This window comes from Pleurodeles waltl, chromosome 11 (genome assembly GCF_031143425.1).
Source record: "Pleurodeles waltl isolate 20211129_DDA chromosome 11, aPleWal1.hap1.20221129, whole genome shotgun sequence".
Classification (NCBI taxonomy): Eukaryota; Metazoa; Chordata; class Amphibia; order Caudata; family Salamandridae; genus Pleurodeles; species Pleurodeles waltl.
In genome coordinates, this window is record NC_090450.1 from 982806266 (window position 1) to 982821445 (window position 15180).

Here is a 15180-nt window from a genome sequence, read left to right on the forward strand (position 1 = left end):
AATAGCCAACTCCCAAGCACCACTGGCTAGGTATGACAGGGCCCACTGGGATGAGAGGAAATAAATAATCCAACATCTCCCCAAAGATCAACAGAAGAGGGCACAACAAATAGTCGAGGAAGGGCAGGCTATTACTAACAACCAGATTAGGCCAGCCCTAGACTCAGCAGACACAGCAGCTAGAACAATCAATACTGCTGTTACTATTAGGAGACACTCATGGGTTCGGTCGTCCGGGTTTAAGCCTGAATTCCAGCAGGCTGTCCTTAATATGCCATTCAATGAAAAACAGCTTTTTGGCCCGGAAGTTGATACGACCATTGAAAAGATGAAGAAAGATTCAGACACCACCAAAGCCATGGGTGCTCTGTATACTGCACAATACAGAGGTTCATTTTGAAAACCTCAATACAAGGGCGGTTTTAGAGCACAAACACCTGAGGCATCCACCTCACAATCCAAATCATCTTACCAGCCTCAATACCAACGAGGTGGGTTCAGAGAAACTTATAAAGGCCAATTCCCCAGAGGTAGGGGAAAATATCAGCCAACAAAACAAGCTTCACAGATAAAACAGTGACTCGCTCCACATCTTCCCTCATCACACTTCACCTGTGGGAGGAAGACTGCAAACATTCCACAAAAATTGGTTACCCATTACAACAGACAATTGGGTATTGTCTATTATCCGCAATGGTTACTGCATAGAATTGGCACAAATTCCCCCAGATATACCTCCAAAACCACACAAACTCTCCTCCCAACACATCTCCATGTTGCAAGAAGAAGTACAGTCACTATTACTCTAACAATCCATAGAGCTTGTACTACAAGATCAGATAGGAACAGGGGTTTACTCCCTGTACTTCCTTCTTCCCCAAAAATATGGAACCTTGAGACCAATACTAGATTTCAGAACTCTCAATCTTTACATCCTTTCAGAACACTTTCACATGGTAACGCTACAGGATGTAGTTCCACTGCTACAACAGCAAGATTTCATGGCAACATTAGAACTCAAGGATGCGTATTTTCACATACCCATCCAGCCAGCGCACAGAAAATATCTAAGGTTTGTAATGCAGGGAAAACATTACCAATTCAAAGTGTTACCCTTTGGGATAACGACAGCTCCCAGAGTATTTACAAAATGCCTTGCGGTAGTTGCAGCCTACCTAAGAAGGCAACACATCCATGTCTTCCCATATCTCGACGACTGGTTAATAAAATCCAACAGTCATACACAGTGTCAAAACCATACACATTATGTAATACAAACCCTACACACTTTAGGGTTCTCTATAAACTACCAAAAATCCCACTTGCACCCAGCGCAAATTCAACAGTATTTAGGAGCCACACTAAATACGCAAACAGCACTTGCAAGCCCAAGTCCACAAAGAATACAAACATTCCACAATGTATTGGCACAAGTTCAGTCAAACCAACAGTACGCAGTCAAATTTGTCATGAAACTGTTGGGCATGATGGCATCATGCATCGCCGTTGTCCCGAATGCAAGACTAAACATGCGGCCCTTACAGCAGTGCCTTGCAAAACAATGGTCGCAGGCACAGGGTCAACTTCAGGATCTAGTGTTGATAGACCGCCAAACACACATCTTGCTTCAGTGGTGGAATTCCACAGATTTAAACAAGGGGTGGCCATTTCAAGACCCTGTGCCTCAAACCACACTTATAACAGATGCATCAATGATTGGATGGGGAGCACACCTCAACAATCACGACATTCAAGGACACTGGGACAACAAACACAAACAACTTCACAGAAATCACATAGAATTGCTAGCCGTATTCCTAGCACTCAAAGCCTTTCAGCCTCTTCTCTTTCACAAACACATTCTGATCAAAACAGACAAAATGACTACAATGTACTACCTAAACAAACAAGGAGGGACCCACTCATCGCAACTGTCCCTTCTAGCACAAAATATTTGGCATTGGGCAATACACAACAACATTCACCTGGTAGCACAATACATTCCAGGGATACACAACCAATTGGCAGATGTTCTCAGCCAAAATCATCAACAAACACACGAGTGGGAAATTCATCTGTTTCAAACATACTTTCACCACTGGGGAACGCCAGACATAGACCTATTCACCACTAGCGAAAACGCAAAATGCCAAAACTTCGCATCCAGGTTCCCACACCCTTTATCTAAGGGCAATGCTCTATGGATCAACTGGTCAGGGATATTTGCTTACGCTTTTCCCCCTCTCCCGCTCATTCCATTTCTAGTCAACAAACTGCGTCAAAACAAACTCAAACTCATACTTATAGCTCGAACATGGGCACGTCAACCATGGTACACAACACTATTAAATCTGTCAGTAGTACCACACATCATACTGCCCAACAGACCAGATCTGTTAACACAAAAAAGACAACTGATCACGCATCCAGATCCAGCAATACTCAATCTAGCGATTTGGCTCCTGAAGTCTTAGAGTTTGGATATCTAAATCTTCCTGATAATATAATATAATACACTGTTCCAAAACTGGCGAAAGGGAAAGGGAAGAAGTCCTGATAATCAGGAGCACAAGTCCTCACACACCACATTTGGTGTCATGCTTCATCATCGGACAGCTCCTCGTCAGGCCGGCACTGCAATGCCTGACGGGCACCCCCCGAAGGGGGGCTCTTTGCCGGAGATCTTTTAGTTAATGATGAAGCCGCGGAACCGAGTGTGGGTCCGAGAAAGAGGAAAGAAAAAAGACAAGAGAAGAATAAAATTGGCTCAAAACCCTCACTAAATAATTTATTGTTCGCTGTTGGGAATTGGTCAAGATTAAAAAAGTAGCAAGGGAGTGAAACAAGAGGTAATGCTCAGACACTCGTACAAAAATCAGGATAAAGGAAGACAGTAATTATCCGAAATCCCTCAGTATAAGGTCAATATACGGTCGACATGTTTCGACAATATATTCGGGAACGCAGCCGCGGGGGTAGGTGTGTCATTGCACGCCGGCAACCTCACAAATTCATTGTGAACCGGGCAACAGGCCTGCGTGATCCCATGAAACACTTCCTCTAAATAGAGATGAGTGACTGATAGGAAAGGAAAGCCAGTCCGGTTTATCTCTAGTAAGTGACTAATGACGTCTTGACTGTGAGCGTTAGGTTGCAGGAGCTGATGATTTTTCCTTTGTTTTCAATTGGAGAAGTCCAATGAATAAATAGGTCCTGAAGAAGCGTCAAGGGATCCTGTTGGACCATGAGAGACGCGAAACATGTCGACCGTATATTGACCTTATACTGAGGGATTTCGGATAATTACCGTCTTCCTTTATCCGGATTTTTGTACGAGTGTCTGAGCATTACCTCTTGTTTCACTCCCTTGCTACTTTTTTAATCTTGACCAATTCCCAACAGCGAACAATAAATTATTTAGTGAGGGTTTTGAGCCAATTTTATTCTTCTCTTGTCTTTTTTCTTTCCTCTTTCTCGGACCCACACTCGGTTCCGCGGCTTCATCATTAACTAAAAGATCTCCGGCAAAGAGCCCCCCTTCGGGGGGTGCCCGTCAGGCATTGCAGTGCCGGCCTGACGAGGAGCTGTCCGATGATGAAGCATGACACCAAATGTGGTGTGTGAGGACTTGTGCTCCTGATTATCAGGACTTCTTCCCTTTCGCCAGTTTTGGAACAGTGTATTATATTATATTATCAGTTTGACTGGAGGGTGTACACTGGACCATAAAATCCTCCGATCCCTTCTCTCTATTTGAAATATCTAAATCTTCCAACAGAATGTATGGAAGTAATTAAACAAGCTAGAAAACCCACTACCAGGCAGTGTTATGCCAACAAATGGAAAAGGTTTGTGTTTTACTGTCAATCTAAACAGATTGCCCTTCTTTCAGCATCAATACAAGACATTTTAGGTTACTTGCTTCATCTGCAAAAATCTAATTTACCCTTCTCGTCCATTAAAATACATCTCACTGCTATATCAGCGTATTTGCAAAATATACAACACAACTCTCTATTTAGAGTCCGTGTTATCAAAGCCTTCATGGAAGGACTAAAATGCATTATACCACCAAGAACACCCCCAGTGCCTCCGTGGAATCTAAATATTGTACTCACACGACTCATGGGTCCACCATTTGAACCTATGCATTCATGTCAGATTCAATACCTAACATGGAAAGTTGCATTCCTAGTTGCAATCACTTCATAAAGGAGAGTTAGTGAAATACAAGCTTTCACTATTGAACAACCCTTCATACAAATACACAAACATAAAGTTGTACTTCGTACAAACCCAAAATTTCTACCAAAGGTGATATCACCGTTTCATATCAACCAAACAGTGGAACTCCCAGTCTTCTTCCCACAGCCAGACTCTGTAGCAGAAAGAGCACTGCATACATTGGACATTAAAAGAGCTATATAATGTATTACATTGATAGAACTAAATCATTTTTGAAAACCAAACAGTTATTTGTGGTGTTCCAGAAACCACATACTGGTAATCCTATCTCAAAACAAGGACTAGCTAGATGGATAGTAAAATGCATCCAAACATGTTACCTAAAAGCTAAAAGGTAGCTATTAGTAACACCAAAAGCACATTCCACCAGGAAAAAAGGAGCAACAATGGCATTTTTAGGAAATATACCAATGACAGAAATCTGTAAAGCAGCCACTTGGTCAACAACCCATACATTTACTAAGCATTACTGTGTAGATGTGTTAGCAACACAACAAGCCACAGTAGGACAAGCTGTACTAAGAACACTATTTCAAACAACTTCAACTCCCACAGGCTGACCCCCGCTTATGGGAGGAAAAACTGCTTTGTAGTCTATGCATAGCATGTGTATCTGCAGCTACACATGCCATCGAACGGAAAATGTCACTTACCCAGTGTACATCTGTTCGTGGCATGTTCCGCTGCAGATTCACCTTCACCTTCGCCCTCCCGCCTCCCCGGGAGCCTGTAGCCATTTAAGTTAAAACATTCCTTTGTACATATGTATATATATCTCTATTCCATTTGCATGGACATCTCTTTTCTATACACTCTATCACTCCTACCTTACCCTCTGCGGGAAAACAATCTAAGATGGAGTCGATGCCCATGCGCAATGGAGCCGAAGAGGAGGAGTCACTCGATCCCGTGACTCGAAAACACTTCTTCGAAGAAAAACAACTTGTAACACTCCGAGCCCAACACTAGATGGCAGGACTATGCATAGCATGTGAATCTGCAGCGGAACATGCCACAAACAGATGTACACTGGGTAAGTGACATTTTCCATATATATATATATATATATATCTCCCAGTCCAGAAGGGGCAATTTCAGCAGATCTGTGAAAAACAAATTGCAATGCAGAGACAAGTTTATTTATATATATATATATATATAAACATATATATATATATATATATATATATATATATATATATATATATATATATATATGAAGAAACTTGTGACAGTGAAAATCATGCTGGGGCCCTGTTAGGGGGCCCCTGCACTGCCCATGCCAGTGGCATGGGCAGTGCAGGGGCCCCCAGGGGCCCCACGACACCCGTTCCCGCCATCCTGTTCCTGGCGGTAAAAACCGTCAGAAACAGGATGGCGGGAAGGGGGTCAGAATCTCCATGGCGGCGCTGCAAGCAGCGCCGCCATGGAGATTCAGCCCAGCCAGGGGTAATCCGGCGGGAAACCGCCGGATCCCCTTTTCTGACCGCGGCTTTACCGCCGCGGTCAGAATGGGCAGGAAAGCACCGCCAGCCTGTTGGCGGTGCTTTCCGTCGGTCACGGCCCTGGCGGTTTTTAACGCCAGGGTCGGAATGACCCCCATAGTCCTGTGACATGGCAATTAAAAAAAGTGAATCTGTAAAAGGAGTTTTTATTCTTTGTCAGCCAAGGTTCTCATTAGCTTGGACCATGTATTGGCCTTATCAACTGTCTGGTGCCTAAGAAAGGATACTACTGCTTTCTTTAAACCCTTTGGTTTGCCAACCCAGCGGACAGTACAATTTATACTAATCAGCCTTCTTCAGCGCAAGCTAAGGTATTGATCAGGGGCTGGGATAATCATTATTAATTTGCAGGCATCATACATTTTTATCGTTGGTCATTTAATGCCCACAAAATGTCAGTTTAGAGTTTCCTAAATTATGCGGTAAGAGTAGAGATTATAGTGAACGCAGGCTCAATTATCTTTGATGCCATCACCGTCAGCAAAGATACTACTGGGCTTCATTGAGTAAATGATACAAGGATCGTTTCTTATTTACTCTTGTAATTATATTAAGGACTGGAGGAGATTCAAAAAGAGCCATATAAAGCAAACACTTCTACCTTTTGCAAATGTCTGTCCCAGAGAATATCTGTAATGTTCACAATTGTCCTTAGACGTGTATCTTCTTAGACAAGACGACTGAAAAATTATAAATTAGCCTTTCTAAAGCATATATTGAATTGTCTTATAAGGAGAATTATTTGTCTTTGACAAACCCAGTGGAGTGGCAAGTTATTCTGAAAGTGGCTGTAGGAAGCAAGTATTTCCGTAGTGCTCCAAAATAAGCAGGCATTTTAGATATACTTTGACTTTTTATGGTCTCCAAATTGCTACAAACAGTTGATGCCACAGAAATGTAGTGTTACCAAAGTACATACTTTTACTGACCATATATTTACATGTAAGGTCATTTTGAATTGCTAAATTGTCTGTCTTGTAATAGGACTTTTTGTTAAACCGTTATCATGCTAAATAAATGAATATTTGCTTCCTGAATGTTATGCAAGTGGAAAAGAGAGCTAAACTTTCAAAGTGGAATAGAAAGTGGGCATAAACAGACTAGAGGAGTATCTGGAATAAATCATTTTCAAAACATAATTGCTAAGGCAAACATTTTGTCTTCAATAGTGCCTGGGTTTTGACTTGACTAGGCCTGCAGTTAGTTTTGTAAAGATGGTGGAATTTGCTTGTCTTGTTCTGGGAGGTAAATCTGAGCTATGCAGCCTTAAGAGCTCACATACTAGCCCCCTTGCTTGGAAGTGAGCTAAGGAGTTCTGTTTCAGAGTAACAGATACCTCAATGGGTTCATTACTACTTCTGACCCAAGGTAGTGGACTAGAGGCTCCAGTGTCTTATAAGTGTGCCATTTAAGCAAACTTATTGGCAGCTTTCCCAAATGGCCCATGTAAGGGTTTAGGATTTTTATAACTCATTCCAGTTCATCTCCTGAACAGGTTAATGAGAGAATATCAGCGCTACGAGGCCTCCAGGTAGACTGCGCTATATAAGAGCTATTAACATAACATAACAACATAACATATTCACCTTCCACAAAATGCTGTTGGGTTCCGGAGCACAGCATACCCATTGACTTTCTCAAGAGCCAGGATTTAAAATGAAGTGCTGAGGGCAACAAGCTTTAGCCACCCCAGCCATGCCAGGCCAAGGCAGGGTAGACCTCTCTTCCTTTCTTTAAAGCCTTGAGGACAGCAGTTTGAAGCATTAGGTAGGGAGTGTGCACTCATCATTTGCTCAATAGTAGCCACATTTGTGGGACTTTTTGCATTTGGCAGTAGAGTCTGAGCTTCAAATGCTGGGGTTAGAGGTAATCTTATACCAAAGTATTGTGACCCTTGAGGCCTGTGCATGCTATGATCTTGCCCCTCTTCTATCTGTGCAAATTCATTATTGAGTTAAAATCTGGAAGTAGAAACAGGCCATGAACAACCCAGCCTTATAATTTGACCCACAGAGCTGTGAAAACCTACAAGCTAAGAAATGTATGTTCCCTGTAAGATTGCTTGCATTTTTTCTCCTATTTGAAATATTAACCACTTTCAGTGACTGGTTTCCCTCAAAGTAATAACTAAAAAGTACAGTGATCTTCCTTAAGTGAGTGTCTAGCTCCCAAAAAAGTACTTATCGTTGTGTAGGATTTGCTTGTTCAGATTGCACCAAGGCTGCTTCTACATTTCATTCCTCTGAACTAGGTAAGTGGAAAACAATTCTCGCCCCGTCTGTTGTTAATGAAACAAGGCACAATTCCCAGACCATAACATGTCTCACTTCGATAAAATGTTTGCTTCTCTAGGTTGCATCTTTCTGAATCGCCTAATATTGGTTCATGGTTGTAGAACACTTTGCCCCAAGGAGACCCTGTGTGACCCTTTGATTGTTTTTCCCAGTTCTCGACCTGCGACAGCAGATGACCTCCTTACAGAGCCAACTCCAACAGGTTCTCCTGGATCGGACCACACTGAGCAGCAAACTGAAAGCTTCCCAGGTGGAAATCACTTCGCTGCAGCAAGTGCGACTCTGGTATCAGCAACAGCTTTCCCTGGCACAGGAGGCTCGGGTGCGTCTGCAGAGTGAAATGGCCAACATACAGGTATGGATTCGACTTAGATGCTTTATCTATTTACTTACTGTTTGTGATGCGGTTTCCCAGCCTCTTGTGAGATGCCCATGTGCAAACCAGTGGTTTGTCAACTGCTCCAAATGGATGTAGGTAACAAACGTTTTTGAATTACATCAAAATGGATTTATTTCAACTTAGCGTGGAAAGAACTATCCACAACCAAAAGGCGTTCCCGCTGACTTACTCAAATTTACATATACCTCAGTGTCCATGCAGGGACTTAGTCCTTCAGCAACTTATTTGACCTTTAATTCTCTTAGCTCTGCATAGCAACAAAGCTAAATAGCTCATCTTTGTCACCCTGGGACCAGTGCACAGACTAAAGCCACCTTTTCCTCCATGCATGTAGAAAACTACCAACCAGGGCCTTGTCTATTTTGGATGTTCAATTTCACTGTTGCTCTGCTTCTGGGAGTCATGTATTCAAACTGGGCATAAATGTGGTAGCCAAGATAGTAGTACATTTAAGACAGTTGGACGCCTTCTCAACAACACTTTCTCCACTGCCTGTCTGGCAGCAAACTATTACTCATCAACACTGTCTATCTGGCAGCCCCCTAGTAAAACAAGAACACTTATTCATTCTGCATAAACCTTGCCAAACTAACATCGTTACCTACTGAGAATGCAAGTTTATCCCACTCTGCAAAGGCTGCTCCTCCAAGAATCACACTGCAGGAACAGGACTGTTGCCACAAGCACGCTCACCCACTTCAGCAGTGGATATTTCCAAGCGGCCGCCCCTACGTCTAGCACCACCTCCCCGTAAACATGAAGACTGCATGCAGTGTCCACAGATGTTCATAAAAAATAACCTTCAACCCCATCAATGCTTATTATTGCAACACCTTATCTTACCATACGCTTCGTCTCACCCCTTCTGTTAACACAAAACCTCACCTCACCACACCAAGCAGCAGGGAGTATGCAGATGTACTTTCAGCAATCGCCCTCAGTAGACATTAGAATCTTCTAGTGTGTTTTTGACCGTTTGTCTGTGTTCTTGGCCTGTTCATGTGCACGTTTCCCCATATGGTTTATAGAATTTGTCAAGCTGTGCACATTAAAAATGTTGTAGTTACCTTTTTCCTGAGTGGGTACGTGATTATGATATCTCAAGTCAGATAATATTTCCTAAATAGGTATTTTTGTCATTAAAAACAATGTTCCTTTTTCCCTTTTAGAATTGAACGATTGATTCCCAGAAGTGTATTTTTTCTCTGCTTTTTTTATCTGTTTTATCTCTCCTATTACTCCTCAGGCAGGGCAGATGACCCAGGCAGGAGTAGTGGAGCATCTTAAAATAGAGAATGTATCTTTATCGCATCAACTGACCGAAACACAGCACCGATCCATCAAAGAAAAGGAGCGCATTGCATCACAGCTGCAAAACATTGAGGTAAATGAAGAACGTAATAACTGTCTCAATTCATGATTACCGCTGCCTTAAATGTGCTTCTTCCATACTCTACATACCCAGGATTCATGAAATTTTTTAAAGACTGGATACACAGGTTGGAGGTTCTTTCTGTGACTTGAAGGTTGCCAAAAGGTCTCTGCATAAGGCATAATATAACACTTTGTCTTATATTGTTTTCAGTGTATGTGGGAAGCTCTTTCTGTTCAAACGTTCTCCAGTATTGGATCTTTCATAGATTCACATGCTTGAATCATCCCCGTCGTCGAGGCGGGAGTCCCGAGGTAACCTTAAATATACACAGCAGTAAGTGTAATACACTAGGCCTTGATGGCATAGACAGGCACTGTTATAGCCTATTCATGTTCTTTTATAGAATAGAACCAAATCTGAACTACGACCAATCACGCAACATCACCCCCTAGAACACGCCTAACAGAGGCTGTTTCCCTCAGATTTTCTACTGCACGTCGTGTGAATGGAGCCTCCCTGAGCTCTGCTCAGCTTCTGTGCTCTACAGCTACACTGACAGGAACATTTTTCTCAGATATATCAACATTTCATTGGACAGGATGTCCCAGCAAACTAAAAAAGGACTCTTCAGGATTTGTGACAATTGTGGGAGAAAAAGACTTCATGTTGATGATCCACACAAGAAGTGTATATACTGCCTGCATCCAGACCATAAGGTGAGAGACTGCAAAATTTGTCGCACCTTTACTCATAAAACCCTTAAAGACAGAGAAGGGAGACTTTTATTATGGCTACAGAAACAAAAAGTGATAGAATGCCCTTCGTCTGATGAGAGTGAAGCCTCCTCACAGGTTTCTCAGTCTCTCCAAAGGCCTAAAAGTAAAGAACAACTTTCTTCAGAACCTCCTAAGAAAGTATTAAAAAAAATCTAAGCACCTTTCATTGGAACAACAGAAAGGTCAGGAAAGTTATGCCTCGTCATTAGAAACTCAGTCAAAGGCCTTAAAAAAGGTTCACTCAGAACCTACAACACCATCAGTAAAAAAATAAAAGCACTCCCAAAAAGTGCTTTGCCTTCTTTATCGCCAATGACAAAACTAAAGAAATTCCCTCCAGTGTCTGACAAGAAAGGCTCATCGACAAGAAAACTGTTGATGATATCTACCATCACACAGCAGTGCCCCCTAATATCGTCACGTCGTCGCCACTATCATCATCAACGACGATTATAACAGCTAGGACATATAAAAAAGACACCATCGACGGCTATTCAGCTAGTGACTACACACACGTCGATGAGGAAATTGTCGACAAGGGACAGGCCGCCGAAGAGCACATCGACAACAGACCAGTTGACGAGACATCCATCAACAACTCAGCCGACGAGGGACCTGTCGACGACACGCCCATTGACGACACGCCCATTGACGACACGCCCATTGACGACACGCCCATTGACGACACGCCCATTGACGACACGCCCATTGACGACACGCCCATTGACGACACGCCCATTGACGACACGCCCATTGACGACACGCCCACTGACACGCCCACTGACGACACGCCCACTGACGACACGCCCACTGACGACACGCCCACCGACGACACACCCACCGACGACACACCCATCGACGAGAGAATCGTCGACATGCAACCCATCGACGGTGGACCCGACGCTGACCATCACTGGAACATCAAAATTCCTCCCACTGTCGTTGATAACTGAGGAAAAAATGCTCTACAATTTTACAGATGCATACTTCCCCAAGTAAAGTATTACCGTACCCTCCTCAACACCTATGAGATGACGACGATGACATATATTCCTAGGACGAAGGAATGTTTGGAGTGGCCAACAGTCCATCACAACTCAATGTCAAGATGTTGATGATGATGATGATCAATATCAAGACAACTGTTACTCAGCAAGAGACCCAGCTGATCCCTTGCATTCCGAATATGGTGATAGACACCTCCGTTCCTTTGCCAAGGTGATTGGTGACAGGTCTTCAGAACATGTTGGATGACTATTATAGAAAGTTTCCACCCTCAGTACCGGCAGCACGGATCCCACAACTGTATGACCTACAAACAGGACCGGACTCCTGTCCCTAGCCATCCGGGAACATCACTCAGACCAGATATTAACATCCCTTTCGGATTACCACCTCAGGATGACCGTCAGACCACAGATGAAGAAAGGGAAAAAGGAGAAATACCACATACCTCACCTAGTGAGTGGGACGAATACCTAATTCCTATTCCATCACCTCCTTTTGCAGGACCAGTAGACTCTCCTCCTGAGGATATAGGTGGGTTCCATAACCTAATGGACAGAGCAGCTAAACGCTTCAAATTGCCCATCCGTTTTAGGGAGAAAGATTGTTTCCTATACGACTTTAAAGAGCCATCAAAAAAGTCAGTTAGAGCCATACCTATGGTAGACCTCATATGGCAAGAAGGCCTGAAGGCAATGAAAAATCCAGCTACTATACCGTCTCAAATCCCACGTTTGGAGAAAAAATATAAAGCCCCTGAAGACTCTCCAACTTGCTTAATTGGGAAGCCGAAGACAGACTCTGTGGTCTCTCAGGCGTCACAAGCCGCTCAAAGAATCCTTCAGCACCAATATCCTCCCCACCAGATAGAGAAGGATGCCGCCTTGATAACATTTGGGGAAAAAGTTCTCCTCTGTTGCATCAATAACAGTCAAAGCGGCCAATTCGTTAGACATTCCAGGCAGATATGATAGGCAAATGTAGTCAGATATATCCTCATACATTGACCTCTTACCCGAGGACACTAAACTGGAGGCATAGAAGGTATTGCAAGAGGGGGAACGGATTGCAGCTGAAATAATTGATTGTGCGATCGATATCTCGCTGACAAGGTTTAGACAGCTGGCGGGGTCAGCAGTATTGCGCAGACGGGGCTGGCTGAAATCTACCTCTTTTAGACCGGAGATACAGAGCAAGATACTGGATGTGGCATATGATGGGTAATGCCTCTTCGGATGAGGCTTTGCAATCTATGAAGGTGGACACAGACACGGCCAGATCTCTGGGTACACTGCAGTACAAGAGACAGCCCTTTCGAGGGGCTAGAGGCAGAGGAACTTATTTCTTTTGTGGCGGATACCAGCCATACAGACAACAGTATGAAACTGCCCAAACAGACTTTCGACAGCAGTACGGACAACAACAGCAGCAATACAGGTTACCACCTACAGCTGCCTACGGGCATCCCACAGGAGGAAGATCCTCAACCCATGGCAGAGACACAGGCAGAAAACAATGACCACACATTCATACCAGCTACTAACCTCACTTGTTGATCAAAGATTGGGGGCCGCATTACTTACCAAGTCCTTCAGTGGTCAAGGATAATATCAGAAAAGTGGGTTCTACATATAGTATCCAACGGGCATACTCTAGAAATCCTCCAGAAGCCTCCAAATACCCCCCATCAGGACCACCACCCCCACGCTTAAAGCAACTCCTCAAGGAAATATATTCCATGGTACACAAAAGATCAATAGAGGTCATTCCAACTCCTCTACAGAGGGGCTGGGAGTTCTAGTCCCGCTTTTTTCTAGTGAAAAAACCTTTGGGCGATTGGCATCCCATACTGGATCTGCGGGCCTTAAACAAGTTCCTAAAAAAGCAAACGTTTCATATGGTAACACTTCAGGACATTCTATGTCGCTTAAATACAGGAGATCACATGACATCTCTAAACCCCCGGGATGCGTATTTCCATATCCCAATACATTTAAATCATAGGACATTTCTCAGGTTCAAGCTAGCTGGTATGCATCTACAGTTTTGGGTCCTACCATTCGGGCCAAAATCAGCCCCCAGAATTTTTACCAAGGTGCTGGCCCCAGTAGCAGCTCATCTACGAAAACTAGGAAAACAGACCTTTCCATATTTGGACGACTGGCTCATAAAGGCATCCACAAGAAATGAAGTGCTGCAACACACATCCATTTGCCTCCGGTTGTTCAAAACTCTGGGCCTTACCATCAGCTATCACAAGTCACATTTCCATCCCACAAAGTGGCTGAATTTCCAAGGAGCAATACTGCACACTACCCAAAGCAAAGCATTTCCATCTCAAGAGAGAGAGAGCACAAAATTTGCAAAATGGCTCACAAGCTATCAGCAAAAAAGTTTGTTTCAGTTCAAATCTACAAGTCATTGATGGGAATGATTTCCTCATGTATTCCACTGATTCCAAATTGCCTCTTCAGGAGCAACTAGACACTGATTGGCTCCAGATGAATGACTCCTTCGACGATCAGATTCAGGTCACATCAGGAATAGAAAATGCCATGTCTTGGTGGAAAAAACAGTCAAATCTATCCAAGGGCCTTTGGTTTCTACAACAAGTGCCAAACTACATAATAGCGACAGATTCGTCGCTCGAAGGTTGGGTCACCCACCTTCAGGATCTACAAATAAGTGGCAACTGGACGCAAAAGGACAAAAAGCTTCACATAAACCAACTGGAGCTGAAAGCAATTGATCTGGCACTTTCTTACCAAAAACCCAAAACTCACCAATCCTCATAAGAACGGACAACACCACAAGTATGTTCTACCTGAACAAACAGGGAGGAACAAAATCGTTAGGGCTTTCACATCAAGCCCAGAGCACATGGAACTGGGCCACAGAGAATCAAATTTCTCTAAAAGCAGAACATGTGCCGGGCTAATCCAACCTCCTGGCAGACTCATTGAGCAGAACAATCATCCTGTATCATGAGTGGGAACTCGACCAAGAGGTTCTCAACCAGCTTTTCCAAAAATGGGGCAAGCCGAATCTAGACCTTTTTGCCACATACGAGAACAAGAAATGCCCATGTTACGAAAGTTGGCATCCCCAAAAAGGATTGTGGGAAAATGTTTTTTTGATGAGATGGCCAGCAATCTGTGCCTAGGCTTTTCCCCCGAGTCCACTGATTCCTAGGGTGATCAGCAAGATGGATGTCGTCCTCCTAGTGGCACCCAAATGGCCCAGACAGTTCTGGTTCACAGAACTCCTTCTGTACTCTGAACAACCATATGTTCAACTCAGACAGACATCAACCCTGCTGACCATGCACCGGGCTAGGTCAGACATCCAAATCCTTCGTCTCTACACTTATCGGCCTGGCTCATGAAATCAATACGTTTTCCACATTAGACATTTCACCGGAATGTAGAGAAATACTAGCAAAAGCCAGGGCCGAAACTACCAATAAAACCTATAAGCATAATTGGAAGCACTTCTGCTTGTGGTGTGTTACTGAGGGAATCCATCCTATGACGTCACCTCCGGAGCAAATACTTCCTTATTTATTATGTTTGGCAAAATC

The 15180-nt window shown here is 43.5% G+C and overlaps 1 protein-coding gene across 2 annotated transcripts in view; it reads left to right on the forward strand.

Annotated features, from left to right (window-relative positions):
- The window catches only part of GOLGA3 (golgin A3), a 133123-nt gene that overhangs the window by 64799 nt on the left and 53144 nt on the right, over positions 1 to 15180 (forward strand). For both annotated transcript variants that reach the window (XM_069215266.1, XM_069215265.1), the window contains 2 exons: positions 8197 to 8399; positions 9691 to 9828. In XM_069215266.1, the coding sequence (XP_069071367.1) occupies positions 8197 to 8399; positions 9691 to 9828 (341 nt within the window). The remainder of the gene's footprint in view (positions 1 to 8196; positions 8400 to 9690; positions 9829 to 15180) is intronic.